Below are 25,847 nucleotides of genomic sequence, written 5' to 3'. Positions count from 1 at the left end.
GGCCTGGTACCATTTAGGGAGCAATTCTTTGTCAGTTTTTACAATGTCTTGCCTGGCTTTGATCTTTTCTCCCTTCTTAATTCAAATTTAGTTATATATTTTCCCAGAAATTAGCTTTCTTCCTAAAGATTTTAACATGCATCAATCTAAATTACACATGCTATATGTTTATATGTTTTAAACTTTTTCTGATAAATTTCTTCATTCTTAACATCAATTTATTTTCATTCTTTTTATAAAACTAGAATTAGGCTTTCAGAGTCTCTTCTACACATCTTCACGAGGACTTGTTTATCAATAAGACAATAGTTCTCTTTTCAGATTTAATTTTTTTCATTTTTATTTCATTACTTCCATCTTCTTACTTAGCTCATGGTAATTTGTTATCTTTTCCTTGTTCACAGGTTAAATAAGTTCGATTTTCATAAGTTAAATTCCTAGTTTTCCCCAATTTAATAATAAAAGCATTTCAAGCCACAGCTTTATTTTTCTTAAGATTTTATTTGTAAGTAATCTCTACACCCAACGTGGGGCTCGAACCCACAACCCTGAGATCAAGAGTCACATGTGTTAATGGGGCACCTGGGTAGCTCAGTCGGTTGGGCGTCTGACGTCAGATCAGGTCATGATCTCACGGGTCGTGAGTTCGAGCCCCGTGTCAAGCTCTGTGCTGACAGCTCAGAGCCTGGAGCTGCTTCGGATTCTGTGTCTCCCTCTCTCTCTACCCCTCCCCGGCTCATGCTCTGTCTCTGTCTCAAAATTAATAAACATTAAAAAAAATTTTTTTTAAAGTGGGCTTTCAAATAAAACCTATCTGCCGTTGCTGTTTTTGTACTTAGTGTTTTATTGTAAAGTTGCATAAATTCTTTCAGTAGCACTGATTAAAGATTTTAAATAGTGACAGCGGTAAATCTGGGTACCTCCTGGATAGAAACTGCGGGGTGTGTAACTGGGAGATGTAGAGAGAGATTCAGGCACCAAACATTCACCAGGCTTCCCGCCGTGTCCGAAGCCCCGTGCTCTGCAGCTTAAATAACACAGAAATGCGCGTGATGTGGCCCCTGCTCTCCAGGAGCAGCACGTACGCGGGGAAAACAGATGGGAACAAGCTGTCATAACAAGGACAACACGACACAAATAAAGTGGCTTGGAAGTTATTGGCGGAACGCTGGGGGAGGCTTTAGGGACAAGGGTCTGTGAGAATTGGGTGGGTCAGTGGCGGGACTGGTGGCACTGCGGACGGAAGGGTCTGGAATGGCGCTGGGGGGAGGGTGCGGCGTGGTGCCACGGAAGTCTGGCACAGTTACACACACGTCCAGGCCCTGTGCCCCCAGGCGACAGGGGGTCCCTCGTGCAAGGCGGAAGCCTGCGAAAGCACCTCATCCATCTGGGAAGTACCCGTTATCATCTCGGCAACCAGAACGACGTTTCCCCGCTCCCCTCACGGATGTCCCCAAGACCATTCGGTATAGTCCGTACGCTCTGCTCTCAGGAAAGGCTGCCAGTCCCCAACTCACAGCCTATTTTATTTCCTCTCACCCGGGATACCAGCAAGTTGGGCTGTTTGATTGTCTCGACCATGAAGGATGACAAACAGCAATTTGTGTCCCCAGATGGGGACAGGATGAAAACAGGCACATGCAAGGGAACAAGCGTCAGCCACCAGCAGGTGGATCTGAGGACAGTGGATCCTATGGAGCGTAAAAGGAAACAACCACCGAAACAAACCACCAATAAAACAACAGCCACAGGGGAGGCGGCAGTGGGCTGAAAAGCCCTGAGGACATCTTTGAATTGTCACGTGAATTCCTGTCCAGCACTAGAACTCTGTCATAAGAGCTCCGAATCAGCAGAGAGAGATGAGACTATGTTCCGTGTGCCTCATCCATTCTGTGCGTGAAAAACAATAATATCAGAAGCTAAACATCAGGCCAGAAGAAAATATCTGCAACATACAATAAACAGAGGATTAATATTTATAATGTTATAAAGACCCTCTCTAAGTGAACGAGGAAAACACATCCCCCGACAGGAAACTGGGCGTACATCATGAACAAGCAACTCACGGGGAAATGCAGATAGATAGTCAATGCACCAAGGAAAGATGCTCAACTTTGCTAATGAAGAAAACTCAATTTAAAATATGTCCTTTCCCCCCAAACCTATCAGACTGGCAAAACTTACCAGAGCATGGAAACATTCTTGGTAAGAGTGTGGAAAAACGGACACATTGGCCTCCAGCTTCGTAAGGTGAACTTGGTAGTATCTACGAAAAGGGACTTGGGTCATCACTCTACCAACGCGGAGACTTCCCTGCAGAAACCCACACTCAAGGGTAAAGAATGGCATACAAGGTCATCCCTCGGCCGGAGCCCTAACCTAGAAACGATCTCAGTGCTCTCGTTTGAGGAATGGCCGACGAAATCTGATGCAGCCACTTAAAAGAATGAAAAGAATGGACTAGTGGTGTATGTACCAGCTTGGTAACATATTCATGAAATTCGTGACCCGTTAAAACACAAGCTGTGTCGTAAAATATATAACATGACCTCCGACCGTTTTCTTATATAGAAAAAGACCTAGAAGATGAAGCACGGGGGTGTTCCCAGTTGGTTCTCAGGCGTAGGACCAGGGTACGAAGGGAGACTTATTTGTAGGCTTTTAAAACCTTTTAAAAATTTAAAAAAAAAATGGATTTGTGGGTGAATTTGACTATATTTTTCAAGATTTTATAGACTTTTTAAATTTCTTTAATGAAGATGGGCTGTTTTTGCAATAGCTGTTTAAAAACTAAAGACAACAGGATAAAAAAAAGGCAAGCACATGGTGTCCAATACTTAAAATGTGGGCTTCACACACTTGGGAAGTTTTCTTAGGTGGTACCTAAGAGCCAGGACCATGGGTGCCGTGTGCTTAAATCCAGACATCAGAACTCTACCCCGTGGGGCGCCTGGGGGCTCAGTCGGTTAAACATCCGACTTCGGCTCAGGTCGTGATCTCATAGTTCGTGGGTTCGAGCCCCGTGTTGGGCGCTATGCTGATAACTCAGAGCGGAGCCTGCTTCGAATTCTGTGTCTCCCTCTCTCTCTAACCCTCCCCTGCTCATGCTCTGTCTCTCAAAAATAAAAAACACTAAAAAATAAAATAAAATAAGGACTCTACCCTTTGATCCCCAAATTGAGGGAAAATGCACCCGAGACGGTAGGAGTTTAGTTCTAAAACATCTGGCAGAAATGGAACACCCCTTTTCCAAATTAACTGCCCCTAAATCATGAAAATTAACATGCATCTTCTTTTGCCTAAAAGGCAAGTTGTAAACGAGTATTTTCTGTATAAACTCGGACTGAGAGCTTTCTTTCCAATAAATCATAACCTGTAAACAAAGCACTGGCCGGTAAGGGGCTGTGACATTAACGCCCCACGGAGGTACAGCGGGGACATTGGGAGGAAGGAGTCGGGGGCACATCGGCCACCCCTCTCCAGGCCTCCACCTCACCATAGGCCTCCCGGGCCCCCGGCCATGTGAGGCCGAGTCGCTGTCGCTTTCCCTGACAGGGAGGGGTTTCCATGGACAGCAGTGGGCTGTTTTCCAAGGGAAGAACAAGAACACTGAACCCCCGGTCCTCCGCACGCCCGGGCAGGGGGGGACTTCACTGCGATTTTCAGCTCTCGGTTGTGACAAGTTCACAGACACAGGCACACGTCCCACTAGCTGGCTTCTAGAATCGAAACCCCCAGTGGCGCAGAAGGGGACTATGGCCAGCAGTCTGTCGTCCCCGTGCCTGCCTAGGGCTGTGCTCTCACTGCCTCCCCAAAGCACTGCTGCCTTGGGCACCCGAGGGCCCCCCCTGCCACGGCCGTGACCTGCCCCCCGGCCGGCTGTCACCCTCCACCCACCACTTCCTGCTCCGTATTCTTCCCCCACGAACGTCAGGCCCCCATTGCCTCCGCTCACCTTCTCGAACTGAGCTCCTTCCACTCAGTCCTTAGAAATGATTCTTTGCCACCCAAGCCCGTGGCCACCTGCCTCTTGCAGGCTCTGTGACCTGGCCGCCTCCAGGACCCTCCTCCCCGTGACCACCGCCCCAGCAGGGGCTGCTCCTTCCTCCAATGGCCCCTGACTGTGGACACCCCCCCCCCCACCCAGCTGCCCCCCCACAACCGTCCTCCTGCCGCAGCTCTGCAGCCCTCTGCCCACATCCACGCCCGCCCCTCCCCTGCCACCCATCCTGGCCGTGCTCCGCCCTGCACCCCCTGAAAGTGCGGCCCCCACCCGATGTCAAGCCCCCCTTCAAAATACCTACAAGGCCCCCCAACTTGGGGGCCGTTCGCTCCACCTGTGGGAGCGCATCTCCAAACTGGTTCCGGCAGCTCGTACCCGGAAAACCTGGCCCGTGGGAAGGGGGGGACGATGCGAAGGGCAGATACTCGAGACAGAAGAACGAAGAACTTTCCGCCCCAGGCTGGCTGAGCTCCACTGTCTCTCCTCACCCTTCGGAGGGCGGCCCGTGGCCTGCCCGTGGCGCAGAAGGCACGTGTGTCCTTCCGGGGGCATATTTCAGGGGGCGGCGGCTGAGCACTGGGGTCACCCCTGGACACGGCGAGGCACGCGCTGTCTTTGTACCCAGAATGCTGATGACAAGGATGTCAGCCTCCCGGCGAGGGCACCGAGCGGCAAACCTGGCCCCGGGAAAGAAGGCCTTCAAGGGAGCGTGGTCACCATGGCTGACACCAGCTTCGACAGGAGACAAGTCTTTGGGAACAGAGTGGTCTTGCTGGGGACAAAGGCCCCCCAGCGGCGGTGACAGGAGTCCTGACCTGGGAATCTGAGGTCCACCCTGTACTGACTGCAAAGCGCCCAGCCTCTCAGAGCCTCAGAAGACGGGACCATGACAGTTGTGATCTGTACAATGGGAAGTGCAGGGGCACAGGGCGACGAAGCGTGAAGGGGGCATGGGGCAACGCAGTATGTATTAAGCATCTGGCACAGTGCCCAGCATGGGCAACTGGATACAACCGGCTCTCACCCTCACTGTGACACGGAAAGTGCCATCCCTAGACTGGTCACAGAGGCGGCCTCATGCGGTGGCTGGGCTCTGCCTGGCTGCAGGCGTCCCTCTGGAGGGCCTGGGCTGCGGTTAAGGGCAGGGGAGAGACACCGGGGTCAGCGGAGACACGGCCTTGCGGGGCTTCCTCTGCAGAGAGGGCTGGCCCGAGGTGAGCTCAAGGTTCTCCTTGGCTCTGACATTCCAGGGGTCCAAAGGCCAGGTCGCAGTTCAGCCACGCAGTCAGCCAGGTTCAACGCACCGTCTGAGCTGGTCCTCAGCGCCCGGACTCCCCTGGGGGTTTAGCGGCGCGTGAGGCCCGGCTCCCGCCCTCAAGGAGCCGCCTGGCTGGTGGGGGGCACAGAGAGCCAGAACACCGCACAGAGAGGGGCACAGGGCGGCGAGGAGGCCAGAGGCCAGGCCTGGAGGAAGGGTGTCTGGAAGGGACGCCTCCTGGCAGGACCCGCAGCTCTGAGCAAAGTGGGTTTTAATAGGAACAGGATAACTGCAGCCATTTTAACAGATTTCAGTAGTTCCCTAATCGGTTTCACAAACTCAGCTTGCCTTACGTTCGATCACCTCTCTTTCGGAAACCCGCTTGGCTAATGCCAGGTCTAAATAAATCCCGACTAATACAAACAACAGCATGAATGACATGTAACTGGAAACTTCTGCTTGGGGTAAAACTCAGCAGCGGCCAGAAGTGTGTGTTCATTTCTTACCCGGGGTTGCACTAACCCCGCGCAGATGCTCATGGAAAGTTGGCCTGTTTTTCGGTAACGCTGGGTGGAGTCTGTCCTGGGACCCACATCCTCATATGTGGATGAAGACACAGTTTTGCACCCTGCCAAACGCAGGGGGAGAAAACAACCACCTTCTGCTGCAAGGAATTCAGGCCACTTGTTCATAGCACACGTCCCAAATACTCCCCGAGGAATACTAATAAGTTTTAGGCAAAAAAAAAAAAAAGTTTCTCTGGCCAAACACATTTGGAAAGCATAGTTTAAACAGAGATAAAGGCGTTTCATCACTTAGGGCTTCTCAGAGACTTTGGTTTGCACCTCTGGGATATGCTTCCCTACGAGGGAAAAACAGGACGTGAAATTTCCCAAGTCACTGACCACAGAGCGTTTTCTTCACGGAGCCTCTCCGGGGACACATGGTCTCGGAAGACACTTGGGAAAATGCTGAATTTCAGCGTTCCTGCTGGTGACTCTGAGGAAATGGACCCTCCACTTCGCAAAGCGGAAAAGAGGCAACTGAGACCACTTGACTAACCACCCCGGCCTCCCAAGTCACCGTGGAAAGGACCAGAACCTGAGCCGGGACAAGTGTGCGTCAGCATCAGAAACCAGCAGGGTTCCCATAAGCAGACGGGCAAGCGTGAGCAGACCTGTGTGGGGGTGGTTTGGGCAAGACCACCAAGGGGAGAGCTGAGCAAGACACAAGTCCCCGTACAGGAAGGTTAAGGTCACCTGGGGTGCCCGATACGGCCAACCTACAAGCTTCGAGCTATGGCGGCCGGAGACAAGTGTGGAATGGGGGAAGTCATGAGGGAGAGCCAGCCTGGAACCCACACCTCCCAGAAGGCATCAGGGCGCCCCATCTGGGCTGTCTGTGACTTCAGTCTCCTCCTGTCCCCACCCTGTCGTCGGGTGCAGACAAACGGACCCCCGGTCAGGTATTGGTAAAGGGAAGACTGCTCGTCTGCCCTGGTCGGGCCTGACAGGCCATCCCGGAACCCACGCGGTCAGTGATGGAACCGGCCTCCGGCCTCGACAGTGGACGCCCGCCCAGCGGCCTCTGGAAGGTGAGCCCCGTGGGAAAATCACAAGCATGTGAAAAAGAGACTGAGTGAAGGAATCACAGTGCATGTTCCCACTAAAAAAAAAGTCAGTTTAAAAAAAAGGGGGGGGTCCCCTAAATTTACCGTATTTACAAAAAAGACACAGCTTTAATTCAACAAGCATTGAGCTCACGTGAAATGTACCACAACAGAGTTTTTGCAAAGTTAAATGGGAACCACAGAGAGGGGATTAGGACTGAGAAACTCCACCAGAATGTGGAAGAAGGGGATAAAGAAACCAGTGGGAGCGGGAGGGGGCAGACGCGGGAAATCGATGTGGCCGCAGGTGTGAGCGGGGCAGGCCGGGAAGCAGCAGCGACCTGGAAAATCTAGACGAGACCCCCACGGTGAAGACAGAGTCGGGGGGGGGGCGGGTGTCAGCCAGGACCAGTTACAATTAATGAAAACAGACTGACACTGGATGCCACCTGAGTGAAAGTCTTGAATTCCGGGGATAACTACAAATGTCACAGCAGGACAAAAGGGAAGCAGGCCGCCCAGAACAGAAGCCCGTCTCGGGCCCCTTCAGGCAGGGAGCCCCGCGACCCGCGAGTTCCCAGGAGCAGCCACGTCGAGGGCTTGTGAATGGTGCCCCCACTCCCCCTTCTTGAAGAGGCCTGTTAAGGGTCACCGTGGCACTGAGGCAGGACATACAATAACGGAGGGAACCCGGCCTGGGGGGGACGAGGGTGAGCAGAGCAGTCACGGGGGGCCGAGCAAGGGTGGGCGACCGTCCTGAGAGACGATGACGTAAGACAACGACCGAGTACCTGAACTCTGTGCTATGGATCTGCGCACGCGTAAGGGGAGCCAATGTCGCGTGACCCTTGAACCCGCGGACTCTGGAGTCGGTCCCGGGCTGGAGCCCGGGCCCCACCAGCCGTGCGGCCAGCCCGCACCTGCTTTCCCGGCACCCCCGACCCCTTGCCATCAGCACGGCCTGGCTCCGACTCAGGCAGCCCTGTGGCTCCCTGGGTGAGTCTCCTCCGGTCCCCGGGCCTCCGGGCCCATCCCCGCTCCCCCTCCGCTTGGCTTCAACACGCAGAACGATCTTTAAACACCGGCAGCGGCCTCAGCGATGCTCAGTGTAGAGCAGGCTCCAAACCCCGGCCTGGTCCCCGGACGGGACCCCTCCTGCCCACGCAGCATCTCCCCCACCGGTCGCGGAGAACCGCACGTGGCTGCCGGCCCAGCACCCCTCCCACGGCAGAAAGCAGGGCGCCGCGGCAAGGGCATCCGCAAGCCCAGCGCTCCCACTTGCCGGCTGGCAACGGCACCGTGCGTGCCCTCCGGTGTCCCGTCTGTGTCGCGGGGATGACGACGGGGCCAGCACCTCCGGAGGGCGTCGTGAAAGCTCAGCAGCCTAAAGCACACAGGGGACCTTTCCTAGAGCCTCGCTCATGGCGAGCACTCACCAAGGGAGCCGCGGTCGCTGTTCAACCTGCAGCCCCCATCCATGCTTTCCCTACACCTGCCAGGCTTTTTCTCGATGAGGAAATCCCTCTGTCTCCCTCCTGTCGACATTCCTGCTCCACTGTGACTTTCTGCCTGCCGGCGAGGCTTTCGGGGAGGGTCGCCAGAGCGAGCAGGAGGGCACTCCCAGCAGACGGGCTCTCCCCTCTGTGCCTCCGTTGCCACCCTTGACCCCGGGCTCTGCTGTGACCCGCACGCCTACCTGCCCCCTCCAGTGGACCGGACCTACAGGGGCAGGAACTGGGCCCGACCAGCCTGAGGGTCCCCAGGGCCCAGCCAAGTGCCCGGCCCATGGTGGGAACGGAAGGGCAGCTTTGCCCCGAAAGGCCTCGCGGACCACAGCTCTGGGTCTCAAAGCAAAGGTCACGGCTCTGCCGTCTGACAGGGGCTTCAGACCGAGGGGCTGAGCAGGAGACCGAGGCTTGATGTGCAGACGCAGGACAGGGTGGCCGCGGGTAAGAGACAGCAGGGAGCCGGCCGCCGCCTCGTGGGCCGGTGGCCTCGATTCAGACAAAGCAGCTTCTGGAGATTTTCAACCGGAGGCACATCGTGCTCAACGAGCAAAGCGCAAGAAGCTCGTGGGGCTGCTCGAGGTGAGCGGGCGCAGGGGCGGAGCCGTCTGGCGAAGGGACAGCGCCAGCCTGGCCACCGCGGACTCTAGCCGAGACCCCCAAACACCTCGGCCTCTGGCACGCCGTGGCCGAGGCTCCCTGACCGGCCGGCAGCAAAGTGAAGGCAGGAACCGGCCTCACCGCCGAAAAGGCACGCGGGCACCGACAGCGACCCCTGTCCTGACCTCGCGGTCCGGGCGGGAGCAGCTGGGCCCTGCTCGGGCTCCCCCTCCCCCGGGCCCGACCGCTGCTGCCCTGTGCGGACACACTGCCCCTGCACCAGAGGTCTCCCACGGGTTGCCAGGTGACGACCCAGGCAGGTCAGAGGACAGTCACCGGAACAGAGGCTCAACTCTGGACGTCCGTCTGAAATGCAAGGCCACAGGGCGATGACGGCCCGGTGGGGGCCACAAATAACGTCTTCCCGAGGTCAAAGTCTCCTTCGGGCTCTGGACACACCTCACGAGATACAAAACGCAACCCGTTCTGGGCGCTTCTTCACCTGCTCATTCTGTCGAGCACAGCCCGCGTCTTCAGACGAAGCAGCTGCGGGATTTGGCAAGGGGACGGTCTTTGGAACCCCGCCTTTCCTCCCTGTCGCACCCCAAACACTTCAGGTGAAACCCACGCGGTACACAACGCAGCGAGGCGAGTCACGAAGGCCTCTGGACATGCCGAAGTGCGCTGTGCTGTTCCTGTGCAGCGTGGGGTCGGCGGCCCCAGGCAGGGCTCTGAGCGCACACCCGGCAGGCTCGCGGGGACGCGCACGTGCTGCACGCGGCTTCCCCAGGGTCCTTCCCGAGCCCCCCGTCTGCTCCGTGAGGTCCGCGTCTTTGCACCTTGAGAGACTGCCAAGGTCGGCAACTTTGGTGCTCGGGAAATCTTCATCCTTTCTAAGCACGTCGTGGTTTGCGACTAAGGAGCTGGGGGCCGCGGGGACACGACTCCTGGAGAACGTTCACCAGGCTCCGTGCAAGCGGAGAGGGAGCTCCTCCTCCCGGCCTCCGGCCCCGTGACCTGATTCTAGGGTGAGTGTGCCAATGACCTCACTCCAGCCACCTCATCCAGGGCAGATGACTGCTTCTTCCATCTGAAAAGATTTCTGGAAAAGCAGGTCCTAGAAACGCCTTTGGAAATTCTGGCAAGAAATTCTTTCCCACGTCCACTCCCTAGGTCAACTACTCTCGTCTCGTTCATCCTTTTCACTCCTTCTTTCTTTTCATCCATCCGTCCGTCCAGTCTTCTTGAAATATACCCTCCGAGCCCGGTCTGGGCTAAGTCCTGGGGCAGGAGAAGGATGCAGCCTGAGCTCGGTCTCGAGTCTCAGGGGGAGGCACAAAGTGTGACACGTGCTAAGAATGTAGTTATCCACCAAGGAACGAGCAGCACAGCCTCAGGCTGGTTTGACGCAGGCTTGTTTTCCAGAAGCTCTAGGTTCCTAGGGGCCAGCAGTCGAATGATACACCATGAGACCAAACCAAAAAGCAAACAGAAAGGCACCATTTCTGAACTCAGTACGAACCGCTCGCTCCGACTGTCCGCTGCGTGCATTAGAAAAGTCACAGGGACTTCTTTAAAACGTCATTGTCTCTGATTACGAAAGTCATGTGGTAACTGGGCAAACGTAGGAGCGAAGAGGAAAGAAGAAAGTAACCAGCACTCCGCTCCCCGGGAGTAACAATGGCTCACGCCGTATGCACACCTCGTCAGCGCACAGATGACACGACTCATTCACACCCGAAAGATACACGTGGGTCACGACGTTTATTCTGTAGAAGCTGCTGGCCTGACCCTTCGCAGCTCACCGCTGCGTCCTTAAGCGTCCTTCGAAAGCAGGCCTACTCTGCGGCCGTCCGGTACTCCACCAAATGGATGTTCCGTGCTGTTTTTTAAGCCCTTCTCTACCACTGAGATCTGGGCCAATTCGAAGCTTCCACGGTTACAGACGATGCTTAAACGTGCCACACACGTCTCTCTGATTGACTCCCTGGAGTCAATCCCTAGAAGCGCGAGCCCTGTACGTTGAGGAATGTGCTTTTTAAAGCATCTGGTGATACGGCCAACTTCCTCCTCGGAAGGTTGGCGCTGATTTATAACATCCCCACCAGTGGTACATCCAAGTGTCCATTTTCCTGAACTTTATCAATGCGGTGTATTCTGTCTTTTTTGTTTTAATGTGTTTATTTTTGAGAGAGAGAGAGAGAGAGAGAGAGAGTGAGCGGGGCAGGGGCAGAGAGAGAGGGAGACACGGAATCGGAAGCAGGCTCCGGGCTCCGAGCTGTCGGCACAGCCCGACATTTTTTTTTGTCTTTTTGACTTTTTTGCCACTCGATAGGTAAGAGGAGACAGTATGAAATTATTTTCATTTGCAGCTCTGACCAGAAACTAAATTTTCCCCATTTGTTGAGCGTGGAACGTATTCGTATTTAGAGCTATTTTTGTCGTCCTGTTCGGTCCTTTGCTCATTTCTCCCTATTGAGTTAAAAATCTGCCTTTTGGTCATTTTCCTCTTTTGGTCCAAATTGTGCCTTCTGGAACTATCCTTCGTAAGATTAATTCTTCCTTCGTATGACACCCCCTCAAATACTTAGAGACAGAAATCATGTCTCGCTTTCTCCAAGATAAACACCCCCGGCTCCTTCAACGCCTTTGCACATGGTGCGGTTTCAAGGGCGGTCACTGAAGGCTTCATGCCAAGTCCTACTGGCCCCGTGACCCCGGGCACACAAACACTCGCAGGCACGGACCCGCACGCGGCTCCAGAAGGGCCTGCCCTGAGTCACCTCTGTGGGCTCTGGGTACAGTCACCTGCCTGCACCCCGGGCCTCAGACTCCTCTCTCCTGCTCACCCACAAGGACTCTGCGTTAGACTCACCGTGACCATGGCAGTTCTCGTGATGTTGTAGGCGTGGAGCCCAAATACGGCGGTCAGAAGGAGGGCACTCTGAGGCCAGAAACAGGACGGGGAATTTGCCTGGTATCGTAAGAGTGACGAGTTCAGGAGAGGAACTCAGGAACGAGATGGTCTCCTGGAACAGGGGTCCCAAGGGCTGGACTTGGTGGTACCGACCCACACTGCGAGGAGCCTCCTCCAGGAAGCTCTCCTGTCCCCGGGGGGCATCAGGCTCCCCCACCGTCCCCGGGGCGGGCCGTCTCCCCACACCCTCCTGCATCATCTGTGCGCGTGCTGGCCCCCCAGCCACACGGCTCCATGCTCCCCGAGGGACGGGCCCGTGTCTGGTGCTCAGCAGCGAGCACAGGTCAGGCCATCGCGCGTGCTCCCTGAGCCACGCTGCTGCGCAAAGTCTCTCTCCAGGCTGTCCACGCCTCTCCTCTGGTTTGCCTCTCGTCAAACAACCTTCCAATGCAAATCTGGCCTCACGGCAGCCTCAGAACCTCACGGGATCCCCGGACGACGGGCGTGAGCATCCCCATCAGAGACGGGGAAGCCCCGCGGCATTATGGGTCACACCCGGTTAAGACATCAGCCTGCAAGGACTCCCACCTTCGCCGGGGCTGGTCCGTTCTCGGGCCCCATCAGGACTGTTTCTAGATCTACAGAGCTGAGGTCTGGGCTCGGGACACCTTTGAAGGCAGCTCGCTCAAAGTCTTGAATCTAACTGGGGCCCTTCAGGCAAACAGCACCCTGATAATTATGTGTGTTATGATTTATACAGGAAAGAAAAATCTATAAATAAAAAATACACAATTTAAAAGTATATAACACATGCACGTCTGTATGTCGAACTGATATATATGTATATATATGGCAAACATTAAACACATCCGACTCTTGGGGCGCCTGGGTGGCTCGGTCGGTTAAGCGTCCGACTTCGGCTCAGGTCACGATCTCGCGGTCCGTGAGTTCGAGCCCCGCGTCGGGCTCTGGGCTGACAGCTCGGAGCCTGGAGCCTGTTTCAGATTCTGTGTCTCCCTCTCTCTGACCCTCCCCGTTCATGCTCTGTCTCTCTCTGTCTCAAAAATAAATAAACGTTAAAAAAAAAAATTAAACACATCCGACTCCTGGAATAATTCAATTAAACTTCTATGACCTATTTAACCTCCGTTGGTATCACCTGACGCGTCACATCTGGATTCCAACAAAGATTTACAAGGCGTGCTAAATGGCAAGAAAAAGCACAGCCTGAGGAGACAAAGTCAGCATCTTAACCGGACTCCACTACGACACAGACTGAAATCGCTGGACAGGGAATTTAAAATAACTATAATTAATATGCTAAGAGCTCTAATGGAAGAAGCAGACAGTAGCAAAACCGGATGGGTAACACGAGTGGAGGGGCAGAAACTCCAGGAGGAAACCGAAAGGAGATTCTAGAAATAAAAAACACCGTCGGAGACTCTTGGTTTCGGCTCAGGTCACGTTCTCACCGTTCGTTGAGTTCGAGCCCCACGTCGGGCTCTGCACTGACAGCGTGGAACCTGCCTGGGATTGTCTCTGTCTCCCTCTCTGTCCCTCCCCGGCTCTCTCACAAAATAAATAAATAAACTTTCTAAAAAATTCAAACAAAAAACACTGTTGGAGAAACGAGCAGTGCCTTCGACAGACTCATCAGCAGACTGGACGTCGACAAGGAAAGAATCAGTGAGCATGAAGATCTGTCGACTGACACTCCCCAAACTAGAATGCAAAGAGGAGAAAAGAGTGAAAAGATTCAGAACAGAAGACGCCCGAGTCGCAACACAATTTCGAACGCGACATAATACGCGGGCAGTCGCGATCCCAGGAGGAAGAGAAAGGAGACGGAACAAAAGAAATATGTGAAGACACAGCGTTCAAAAATTTCTCCTTTTTTTTAAAAAAGTTTATTCATTCTGAGAGACAGCATGAGCGGGGGAGGGCCAGAGAGGGAGAGAGAGGGAGAGAGAAGAAGAGAGAGAGAGAGAGAGAGAGAGAGAGAGAGAGAGAGAGAGAGAGAGATAGAGAGAGAGAATCCCAAGTGGGCTCCATGCTGTCACGGGGCTTGAACTCATGAACTGTGGATCACGATCTGAGCGGAAGTTGAGAGTCAGGTGTTTAGCCAGCTGCGCCACCCAGACGCCCCCACGAATTTTTCAAAAGTAAGGACACCAAACCACAGACACAGGAAGCTCGGAAATTACCAAGCGGTATAAATAACCAAAAACCAAAATAAAATGAGCTTCTGAGGCATGTAATATTAGAACTGCAGAAAAGCAAAGACAAAGAGAAAAAACCTTGAAAGAAGCCAGAAAAAAAAAAAAAAAGTCCCACATGGGCTACAGGAAAACAAAGGTACCAGTTCCGTGAACTTCTCGTCAGAAACCACAGGAACAAGGAAGGCGTGGAGATCTGAAGTGCTGGGGGAAAATCAGGCCAACCTAAAACCATAAACCCAGCAGAATTATCCTTTGAGAGTGAGGGAGAAATAATGAACCTGGGAAAAACAAAAATAGAGACTTCACCCCCCGGCAGAGCCGTCCTGCGGTAAATGTTAAAAGAGGTTCTTCAGGAAGGAGGAGACAATATGGGTTAGAAACTCGGATACACATAAAGGAAAAAATTAAGGGGAAATACACTTTTTTATTTTTGTTATTTTTATTTCAACCTAATTTTTGAGTTTACTTATTTCTTTTGAGAGAGAATGGGGTGAGGGGCAGACAGAGAGGGAGAGAGAATTCCAAGTGGGTTCCATGCCATCAGTGCAGAGCCCGACTGGGGGCTCGAACCCACGAAGGGTGAGATCATGACCTGAGCCAGGATCGAGAGTCGGATGCTTAACCGACTGAGCCACCCAGGCGTGCTTTTCTTCTTAATTGAGCTAATATATTTCCGTGTGTTCCCGGCAACAACAGTAACAATGTGCTCATGGGTAAGTGTAGCCCATGAGAGCGGTGTTGTGGCAGAGGGAGGGAGGAAGGGAAGCTGAGTCCAGGGACCCTCGCACTACCCACAAAAGCAGTACAGTATTATTTGGAACTGGATTTACAGTAGTTGTAAATATATATTTCAACTCAGGGCAAACAACAAAGATATTTTTAAGGAAATATTACTGACATGCTAGGAGAGACTATGAGATCCTACAGAACGTTCAGTGGAAACCAGGGAATGCACAGAGAGGGGAGAAGAAAGAACAAATACACGGAATAGAAAACACGGTAGGTATTGAGTAAACTATATGAATAATCCCATTAAACGTGAATGGTTTAAATATACCAATTAAAAGTTGTATGGTCCGAGTGGGTAAAAACACTGGACCCAGCAACACATCTATAAGAAGCTCACTTTAAATATAATGACACAGGTTAGGGGCGCCTGGGTGGCTCAGTCAGTTAAGCCTCCGACTTTGGCTCAGGTCACGATCTTGCGGTCTGTGGGTTCGAGCCCCGTGCTGGGCTCTGTGCTGACAGCTCAGAGCCTGGAGCCTGCTTCGGATTCTGTGTCTCTCTCTGCCCCTTCCCTGCTTGCGCTCTCTTTCTGTCTCTCAAAACTGAATAAACGTTAAAAAAAATTTTTTTTAAACTATGACACAGGTTAAAAGTAAAAAATGGAGAAAAACACCCCATGCGTACACCAATTCAAAGAAAGCTGGAGTCGCTGTATTATTTTCAGACAAAGCAGAATTCGGAGCAGGGAAACTTATCAGGAATAAGGAAGGGCATCACACACTGACAAAGGGGTCACTTCTCCAAGAAGACATAAAAACCCGTAGCGTGTATGGACCATACAACAGAGCATCAAGAGATGAGAGGCAGACACGGGCAAAACCGGAAGGAACAGGCAAGCCCTCTCTCTGTTACAGTTGGAGACTTCAACACGCCTCCCTCAGCGATCAATCCATCGAGCAGGTGAAAATCAATAAGGACACAGTCGTCCTTCACAGCGTTATCGATCAACCTGACCTCGCGGACACTTAAATACTCCATCCGATAACAGCAGAGTCGCAACGTTCTCCAGCAGACCGGGAACGTTCCCAGAGCCAGACCACTTTCGGAGCCATCGCGGGGACGCAGATGGTCGACAAGACGTATATTCCTTTGCTTAATAACAGATTGATTAATAACTCACACGCCATAAAACCCGCCATCTTCAAGGGCACAAGGCAGTGTTTTTCAGATCTGTAGACTTGTGCAACCATCACCCCATCTGATTTCAGGATTTGTGTCATCTAGAAAAGAAACGCTGTACCCGGGACAGCCACGCCCCCCTTCGTCCCGCCGCCCAGCACCTGGAAACCACACGTCTACTTTCTTCCTGGAGGGATCTACCTTCTCTGGATATTGCACATAAATGAAATCCTATCACGGGTCACCTTGGGTGCGTGGCTTCTTCCGCTTAGCGTGACGCTTTCAAGGTGCATGGATATTGCAGCACGAATCACTTGCCCGCTTCCCCTGTTGGAAGTTTCTTGGCGGACGAACGCTTTCGGTTCTCCCGCGTGCCCCTGGGAGTGGGGTGGCCCGGGCACACGGCAGCCAGGACCGGCCCTCCGGTTTCCAGAAGCAGCCGCACTGGTTTACCGCGCCTCCTGCGCGACCTGAGGGCTGCCAGGGCTCCAGCTCCTCGCCGACGCCTGCCGCCGTCTGTGGCACCGTCCCGGTGAGAGTGACAGCTGTCATTTCAGAGGCCACCACGACCTCACACAGGGCTCCGGTGACAGACCGCAGGAAGCGGCGGAGGCTCTAAGCACCCGCGCAGGATCGCTCTTTCCAGAAACCTTTGCTCCCGGAAGCGGGACTTGCCCCAGTGACAGAGATCATCACGTTCTAAGCACAAAGAACGACGAGCGCATCTCTCTGCCTCTTTGCGGCACACGCTCCCGACGGGAAGGCACAGTCGGGTGAGGGCACCCAGCCGCCCGGGAAGAACGCACGGCTTACCTGCGGGGGGCCACGCCTTGATGTAACCCGTGCAGTGCACCACGGCGTACTGGGCCTCCCCGTCTTTCACGGGGCCAAGGCCGTTCCTGAAGAAAGAGCATCCGTGAGACGGCTTTCCGCACGAGGCGGGAGGCAGGGACGCCGGGGTCACGTGTGCCTCGGGGGCTTGAATTTCGCCCTCCCGGCACCCTGATGTCCCTCCTCCCCCGGCAGGTGCACCCAGCCCCCTCCCTCCCCTCAGCCCCGCACGCGTCCCACGCCTCCCCCCCCGGCACCCCAGCTCAGGGCGCTCATCACGCCCTCCCCCCCACGCGGCCCCTGTCACGCGTCGCCAAGGCTCACTGACCTGAACCTTTTCCTCATGGTGGTTATTCTGTTCAGCGGCAGGTGGTCCAAAGGAGCGTTCCCACACCTAGGATTCGGTAAAGGCTGAGGATGAGTAAAGCCCGAAGCAGGCGTACGGGATGGCCCTGCGGTCAGAGAGCCGCTCTGATCGATGCTGGCGCTCTGACGCGGGCTCGCGCACCTCCGGTCCCCGGCTGTCACCGCGGCCGGGGGAGCGTGACCCACCTGGCGATGCAAAGCCCCCCTCATCTCCCCCCCCCCCCCGCAGGCCGGACCCCTAAGAAAGACTCTAGGGGCTCCTGGTCACGTTCGGGGTCACGTAAGCAGGGCGGTGGGGTCTCTTCGGGCCTCAGCAGAGCCATCAACGCAAGACGCACGTTGCCCGCTGACGGAAGGACGCATGTTCCCAGGCTGCAGCTGCGGCTGCGGCCGTGGGGACCCTCCCTGCCCCTGCAGTGTCCCGTCACTGGCAGCGACGTAACCGCCTCAGCCTGCTGACGGCAAAGGGCAGAGTGGGGGCGACGGAGGTCCTTCTCCGGGAGGCGGGGGCCGGGAGGCGACCTTCTCCACCGCCCCTCTCAATCCCCCCCAGGCTCTGAACATCGAGGGTCGCCCTGCCACCAGGGTCCAGCCGGTGCTGTGTGTACCCATCCTTCCATGTGCTTCCGTGTCCCGACTCCAGGGCAGGTAACGCTCTGGACATCTACACACTCCGTAGGGCACAGAGGAGAGGCCAGCTGTGCTCTGAGACCGGGGACGGCCACCCGCAGGTGCGTGTCCCCCAGCAGGGACGACCCGGGACCGCGCCACCTGGCCGGCTGGCATCCTCCCAGAACGAACCCGCTTTATTGGGAGGACGAGGTCAGGCGCTCGGCAGACGGCAGAACTGCCCGCCTCAGGGGGCAGTCACATCCCCCAGAGGGCACCGGGGCAGGGCGGGGCTGCCTGACGTGGCCTGCAGGCAGAGTGACGATGGCACGAGACGCAGAACCGGGTGTGGTGACGTCCCCGGGGAAGGCGTTCCGGAGGGGGCCGCGTGGTGCTGGACTCAAAATCCGGCAGGTGCTGCCCCCGCGCCGGGGTGGGCGTGCTCTGCTGATGGGGCGCTGTCCGCGGTTCTGTCCCCGGGACGGCGTTCTGTCCCCAGTGGCCTCCAGCACACGGGCACCCTGCCATCCCCGTGCCTGTCAGCGGACTGAGAGCACTCATCCACACAGGCTAATATGAACTCAGATGCAGTGATCGTGTTTTCCGTCGCCCGAATGCCATCGTGTGACCTGAGGCAGGTGTCGAAGGGAGTTCCGTCCCGTCTTCCGCAAGAACGGAGGGGCGCTGGCTCGGGGGAGAGGGCAGCCCTCCTCAAGCCCTCTGTCGGCTCCTGGGGCCCAGCGCCAGGCTGGAGGGCGGGTCTCCCCTCTGCACGGACGGCCCTGACGAGTCACAGGTCCGGCAGCAAACGGGAGGAGAGCGACATCTGTGCTGAGCTCCCCTGAGCCAGCCTGGGGCTGTCGCACAGCTCGGCAGAAGCTCAGAAAGGGCAGGAGACGGCCGGGCTCGATCAAGGTCGGTGTGGGGTCCCAGGGACTCGAGGACAGCCTGGGAGACCACGAGCCGGGCAGCGGGGACAGGCTCCCGTGCCAGGGAAGAGAGGGCGGAGGCCGCCCTGCCACCTGCCTGCAGCCGGGGCTCCCGAGGTTTCTCCTTCTGCGGCGGGGATGCCCCGGCCCTCGTGTTCAGGACCCCTCAGGAGCCTCTGCGGGGAGCACGCCTTCCCTGCAGGAACGTCCTTCACCCCCCTTCCCTGCCACCGGCGCGCAGCTCCATCTGGGGCTTGTTGGCCCCTCCTCGCCCCCCTGCCACAGGAGCGGCCCGGGGGCTGAGGCCCGACCTCTCCTCCAGCCCCGCCCACCTCCCGGTGACCTCATTCAGTCTCCAGGCTTCGGGGAGCATCTCGGTGACGGCGGTCCCCAAGTCCGTACCTTCGGCCCAACCTCTCCCTTGCATTCCAGAATCCCGCGTCCAGCCGCCTCCTCACTCGCACCCTTGTTCGTCCCCCCTGCGGGTTTGTCCCCCCCACACAGGCAGAGTGAGTTATTTAACGTGATTCAGAACGTGTCATTCTTACGAGAAAACGCCAGCGGTCTCCCGCCTCGTTCAGAGTAAAAGCTGTAAGTTACCCAACATCCCCACCTTACTTTACTTTAATTTTTTTAATGTTTATTTCTGAGAGAGAGAGAGACAGACAGACAGACAGACAGAATGCAAGCTGGGGAAGGGCAGAGAGAGAGGGAAACACAGAATCCAAAGCAGGCTCCAGGCTCCGAGCTGTCAGCACAGAGCCCGACACGGGGCTCGAGCCCACGAACCACGAGATCATGACCTGAGTCAAAGTCGGATGCTTAACCGACTGAGCCACCCAGGAGCCCCCAGCCCAACCTTACTGATGACCATTCTGCCCACCGCGGCCACTCACCCTGTTCCTTGGATAGTAACCTTATTGTTGGTTAAACACAAGAACATCCCTGCCCCAGGGCCTTTACACTTGCGGTTCCCTCCACTTGGTATTTTCTTTCCCCACGTAGTCCCAGGTCTCCTGGGACATCTCCAAAATGCCACCTTATCACTGAGACCCCCCACCCCCACCCAACCTACGTAACACGTGAACTAACCACTCCTCCTCCTCCTTAAATTTGTTTTATTTTCCTCAAGAGCACTTACTGCCATCTGACATTCCCTGTGTCTACTTGGTACTTTTGCCCATCCTAGATCTCCCTTACTGAAGTGACATTCTACAAGCTCAGGGATTTTGTTTGCTTTACTCAGGGCTGAACCCCGGCCTGGCGCAGGCAGGCCCTCGATAGATGTCTGAATGAATGAATGAATGAATGAATGAATGAATGAGGGGCACTGCCTCGTCTTACAGCCCCTGCAATTCCACGTCCCGGCAGATTCGACTCACCAGGCACCCCCGCCCCACCCCTACAGGGCCTGGGGCTGAGGGTACAGGGACTCTGAAGCCTTGTTCTTTCTTCCAAGGGGACAGAAAATTCTCTAATTACCCCCCAGTTCAGTCACTCCTGCATTTCCTCCACACCACGCGTTTACCACGTACACACTCGGTGTAGATCGCGGGCGGCTCAGAGAAGGTAACTCCAAGCCCCTGTCCTCAGGGCAACCGTTGCTGACTCACAGAGCCCAGGCATTTCCACCTGAAGCATCATGCGACAATCTAATAATTAAACGCTAATGAAAACGTGTGCTTTGGCACAGGAGACACAAAAGCGTCCAAAATCGACCCATCTTACATAAAACGTGTTGACCAATATGGTGCCTGGAGGGGTTGGAGTTCAGAAGGGTCCTGAAGGACCGGGAGAAAGTTGGGACCCAGCCGACAGGGGAAGCCAACCCAGGAGGGGGCAGGGACGGGCAGGAAGTCAGACAAGGTGGGTGGGAGGAAGGGGGACGCGGCGTCCGAGGTGGACCACGGGGTGTGCAGGCTCACGTGCTACAGCCGGGACCAGGGGGTTTCACCTCAGCAGAGCCCGTCAAGGCTCCTACTGGTGGAGCAGAGGGAGCGGCCGCCCACTGCCCGCCGCCCGCCGCCCCGCACAGACCTCATCTACCCGCCACCCACGGCCCTCCGCCCCGCAACACACCTCATCCTGCAAATGAAGGACCTCCGCGAGCCCATGCACATCCTCATGGAGGACTGCTGTCCCTCTTTCTTCACCGTCCCCGTCTTCAGGTCCAGGATCCGGCCTAAGCGAGAGAGGAACACGTGTGAGCCTCTGCCTCGGACCAGGGCGTAGGGCGGGGAGAGCTTTCTCCAAACGCTCTGCAAATGAGGGCAAACGGGGCTGCACGGATCGTTTCTTGGATCGCCAACATTCTCGGGCTGGGAACACCGCGGGGTCACAAAACCCGTACGATTCTAAATGCCTCGTCTTCTTCCGAGGACAGTCTGTACCTGCTGTCCCTGCTCTGTCCTAGGACACCACCTGGAGTCATTCCGACTCGGTTTCTCCCCCCTCATTTCACGGAGACACGTTCGCCACGGTCCCCAGCTGCCAACCCCAGCAGCCGCTGCCCGTGGTCTCCTCTCCTCTCCGAGGAGACCCCAGCTGGGCCATCTTCTCTCCTCCCGCCATGCACCCCTACCGGCTTCGTCCACGGCCGGGACACCACCTCTGCACCCCACGCCTCCGGCACCGGCCCCTGCAGCCCCTCCGCCCCAGCCCGAGACCACCCAGCACCACCCACTCCTCCCCGACATCAGCCAATGCACCCCCGTCAGCGCGGAAATCCAGGTCAGAATTCCAGACACCATGTGGGAGTCCTTCCCGCCCTCCCCTCCTGCACCCCCATCGGTCTCTCCACCTCCTCCCCCTGCCTGCCTTCCCTCAACTGACACTCGCTGGCTCCCAACCTCCAGCATCCTTTCTGTCAGTGCCCCTGTCCCACGGCCGCCAGCTGTGTAGACAGCACACATCTGACTGCCCGCCTGGGCTCCAAAGCGCATCGCTCACAGGAGCCCCTGGCAGAGCGTCTCGGCACGCGGCCCTGCCCGCCACCACGCCTCGTTTCCACGACACTTCCCGTCACCCTGCCCAAGAGAGATGTTGTGGGAACCACCCGTCTAGTTTGACACGTTCTAGAAGGCACATTTCTTAAAAAAGTTAACAAATAGGCGAAGTTGCTTTCAGTAATAGATCTGCAGTATTACCATTTCACCGTGTAGAGCACTAATGGGCAATGTCTCATTTTTTTCTTTTTTTTTTCAACTTTTTTTTTTTTTTTTTTTTTTTTTTTTTGGGACAGAGAGAGACAGAGCATGAACGGGGGAGGGGCAGAGAGAGAGGGAGACACAGAATCCGAAACAGGCTCCAGGCTCTGAGCCATCAGCCCAGAGCCCGACGCGGGGCTCGAACTCACGGACCGCGAGATCGTGACCTGAGCCGAAGTCGCACGCCCAACCGACTGAGCCACCCAGGAGCCCCAATGTTTTATTTATTTTTGAGAGAGAGAGAGACAGAGCATGAACGGGGGAGGGGCAGAGAGAGAGGGAGACACAGAATCGGAAACAGGCTCCAGGCTCCGAGCCATCGGCCCAGAGCCCGACGCGGGGCTCGAACTCACGGACCGCGAGATGGTGACCTGGCCGAAGTCGGACGCTTAACCGACTGCGCCACCCAGGCGCCCCCCTTTTTTTTTTTTGAGAGAGAGAGAGAGTGCACACATGCACGTGCGTGACCGAGGGAGGGGCAGAGAGAGGGAGACAGAGAATCCCGACACAGGGCTCGATCCCACGACGCTCGGATCGTGACCGGAGCCCAGATCGAGTCAGACGCTTAACCGACTGAGCCCCCCGGGCGCCCCTCATTCTTTCTCTCTGGGTCTTTGCAAGGGATGTGTCTCTCACACACGGGGCACATCTCCGCTCCAACGAGCCTGTTCCGGGTGCGTGGCGAGCACACGTGGTCGGTGGCCCCTGGACGGGGTGTGCGAGCGGCTCCAGACACGGTGCCCCCGCGTGCGCATCTCCCGGGGCCTCGCGCCTCACACGTGTGCACGCGCAGGCCTTTCTGCCAGCTCACGCCCCGTTCCACGTGAACTGTCATCCTGGTGAACGGCTGCTCGTTGTCCAGGGCCAGCTCGGGGGTCACGACCCCGGGGAGTCTGTCCCCGGCCCCCGGGCAGGGCCCCCCCCCCCCGTCCACGTCTTCATTCGCCCGCTCGCCCGCTCAGTGTGTATCCGATGGCTTTGCCGCGCCCGGCATCTTGTGAGGCTCCGGGACCCACGCGACTGCGAGCACGGTCACCCTCCCCTCACGTCCCGTGGAGGAAACCCGTCTGTGACATCCGTCACGTTGGACGGCGAGGACTTACCCACCCTGCGCTTGAGCTCTGTGCCTCGCGGGCCGGGACCAAGTGTGAAACGTCCCAACACGGCTGAGAGCGCCTGGAAAACCGTACTTGCCGGTTGAACTGAAACCGTTTGTATCCGTCCGGAAAGGGCTTTTGCCCCAAGTGGGCACGAAGGAACCAGCTAGTACGAACGGCTTCCTACCTACCCGTTTCCCTCATCCCACAGCAGAGCACTCACGAAGAGACACGCATCCATCACCCTTGCCTTGCTCCCTCCGCGGAAGAAACGCCGCGTCCCCGCCCTCAGCGGGCCCTGTTTCGCGACCAGGCACCTGCCTCCCGGCCGCTCCTCCTCCTCTTCCTCCTCTTCCTCCGTCCGGCACTCAGACACCCTCACATCTCCGTCATGGTGGCGGGGGAGGGGGCAAACAGAAATGGTCCCTGTCCTCGACCTGCACGTCCCTCTTGGACGTTTCTCCCCCAGGGCGCCTCTGTCTCCTGCCTCTCCTTTGCTGGTTCTCGGCCCTGGGGGGCTCCTCCCCCCCCAGTCCTCCCCCTGTGGGCCGGGACCCTTCTCCCTCGCTCTCCGCAGGACCTTCAGGGGCTCTTTCGGCTGCCCCACGCCTTGCGTGCCGATGACACCAAGGCGGCCTCCCCAGCAGGACCTCTCTGGGAGGCTCGTACGCGTCCACCTGCCGTCGGGGCCTCTCAGACACTTGGCGCTCCGCGGGTCCAAGACCAAACCCACGTTCCTGTCCAGGGCGCCCAGACCTTCCCTGCCTCCCGCAGGCCCCGTCGCGGTCACCAGCCCACCCCTACCCAGCCGCTCAAGCCAGACGTCCAGTGCCAGGGGCACAGACCTGCTTCGATCGCGCCCCCTTCTCTTCCCGCGCGACCCTGGGCGTGTGACCTGTAAAATGAGGGTCGCAGGAGTGTCGCCCCCCGACGCTGGCGTGACGAGGAAACCCGCGGACGCCACAGAGGGACCAACACCGTGTGTGGCTCAGGAAGTGCTCTAGAAACGCTTACTGAGTCCGGAACACGGAGCGCTCACGGCGCATCTGAGGAGCCGCCAACACTCTGTCCCTCCTGCCCCCCCCCCCCCCCCCCCACCGCACACCTTCCCGCGTCCGCGTCCCGACGCCCTCAGCCCCCTGCTCGTCCGCGTGGGCAGCCGACCCGCCCGGCCTCACCCCCTTCCACCCGTCGTCCGCATCCCTCAGAAGTCTCCACTTCCAATGAGAAACGGCCGGGCTCGATCACTAGGGTGACCCTGGCGCTCAGCTTTGCTGCTCTATGCTCGCTTGGTTTGCTTTCCCTTTTCCGCCAACGGAGGCTTAAGACCCGGCGCTCCGGACACACACAAGGAACGCACGAAGCGCGAGGTTCCCGGGAAACTCAAAACTAACGATCGTGTCCCGCTCCTTTCATGCTCCCCGCTACGGATCCCCAAAACACTCCAAGACCTGCAGCCCTCTGCGAAGGCGCCCCCAGATCTGGCCTCTGCTCGCCTCTCCAGCAGCACCTGCTGCACCCCTGCGTGCCCCTCTGCCCCCCCCCCAATCCCGCCCAGCTCAGAGCAACTCGCTGTCCCCGTCCGTCCCCATGCGCCACTCCGGGTCCTGAGGCCCTGGCCTCCCCAGCAGCTCCTCCTTCCCTTTGCCTGATGACCTCCCATTTCTTGTCACAACTTACCCAGGCGTCACCTTGCCATCATTTAATAAATATTTACTAAATGCCTCCAGTATGCTAGGCACCGACAAAAGCACAAAGAGTTACACAGGCAGAAGCCATTATATAATCTCGAGGGTGAACAGACAGCAAAACCCGAAGAAGAGAAAACAAGGGAGGGAAGAGACCACTGTCAGGTGGCGATAAATGCTACAAACAAAAAGAAAGCAGAGAAAGGGTAACCGCGTGAGCAGAGACCCGCCCCTTTGCAATAAACAGTTGAATGGATTTCTATCACTTGAAACCCAAAGCGCTGGGCTCACCGCTCCCAACAGAGAGGAGGGAGTAGAGAGCACGTACAGCACAGGTGGTCACCTCCCGTCCCCCCCCACCCAGCACCTGGGGGCCCCGCCTCCCTGGACCAGAGCCAGCTGGCACTCAGGGCTGGAGCAGGTGCCTCGCCGGCCGGCCCTCCCAGCACCCTCAGCGGCAGGGACGCTCCAGCCTCTGCTTCCCAGGGGACCAGCCCTGCAGGGTGAACGGCCCCCTATGGACACCAGCACTCCGGGCGCTGCCGGCCCTGCACCTGCGGGCAGGACGTGTCCACCAGGATTCGGCCCCAGCGAGAGGCCCGCCCCCCAGGCTGCCGGGAGCCCCTGCTCCGGTTTGACACCTGTCTGTCTCACTCACAGACGGCTTCTTTTTTGCGGCTGTTTTCGTTGTAAATTGTCACTTGCTTTATCATCGACCAAATGGCACACGGTTTCAGCTGTGAAGCGGGCCAGCGTGAGAGTCTGTCAAATTCCAAAGTGGGCTCTGAAAATAAATCACAGCTGCGCAACACATGAGCCGTGGAATACGAGGAAATGAAAAAACACATTTCCATGATCTGCTGTCGTGACCCCGAGAGGCAACCACTCCCACGTTTATTTCTCCGTGTGCTTCTCTGGTTTCCTTGGGCACGATGAGCCCCCTTCCCGGGCCCCTCGGGAGGAAAACGTGCTCAACTTCGTACAGTGGGTGTTCCTGAAAGGCTGTCCGGAAAACTGGAGTTTTGACAAATTTGAAAGCAGCGGGGACGTATGGAGGCAAGCGGCCCCTCGGAGCGGAATCCAGGCCGAGGCCGACGCCTTC

At 56.7% G+C, this 25,847-nt stretch overlaps 1 protein-coding gene across 7 annotated transcripts in view; it reads right to left on the bottom strand.

Annotated features, from left to right (window-relative positions):
• The window catches only part of ARNT2 (aryl hydrocarbon receptor nuclear translocator 2), a 149,513-nt gene that overhangs the window by 49,599 nt on the left and 74,067 nt on the right, over positions 1–25,847 (bottom strand). For 6 of the 7 annotated variants that reach the window (XM_078449095.2, XM_078449090.2, XM_078449094.2 and 3 more), the window contains exons 6-8: positions 20,834–20,936; positions 17,179–17,244; positions 16,833–16,918 (exon numbers count right to left, since the gene is read on the bottom strand). The exons of the other annotated variant lie outside the window; for it this stretch is intronic. In XM_078449095.2, coding sequence (XP_078305221.1) covers positions 16,833–16,918; positions 17,179–17,244; positions 20,834–20,936 — 255 coding nt within the window. The remainder of the gene's footprint in view (positions 1–16,832; positions 16,919–17,178; positions 17,245–20,833; positions 20,937–25,847) is intronic. 7 annotated transcript variants of the gene reach the window in all.

Source organism: Panthera onca, chromosome B3 (genome assembly GCF_046562875.1).
Source record: "Panthera onca isolate mPanOnc1 chromosome B3, mPanOnc1 haplotype 2, whole genome shotgun sequence".
NCBI classification, from domain to species: Eukaryota; Metazoa; Chordata; class Mammalia; order Carnivora; family Felidae; genus Panthera; species Panthera onca.
The sequence above is the reverse complement of the archived record's forward strand: the minus strand, read 5'-3'. Positions and strand labels throughout refer to the sequence as shown.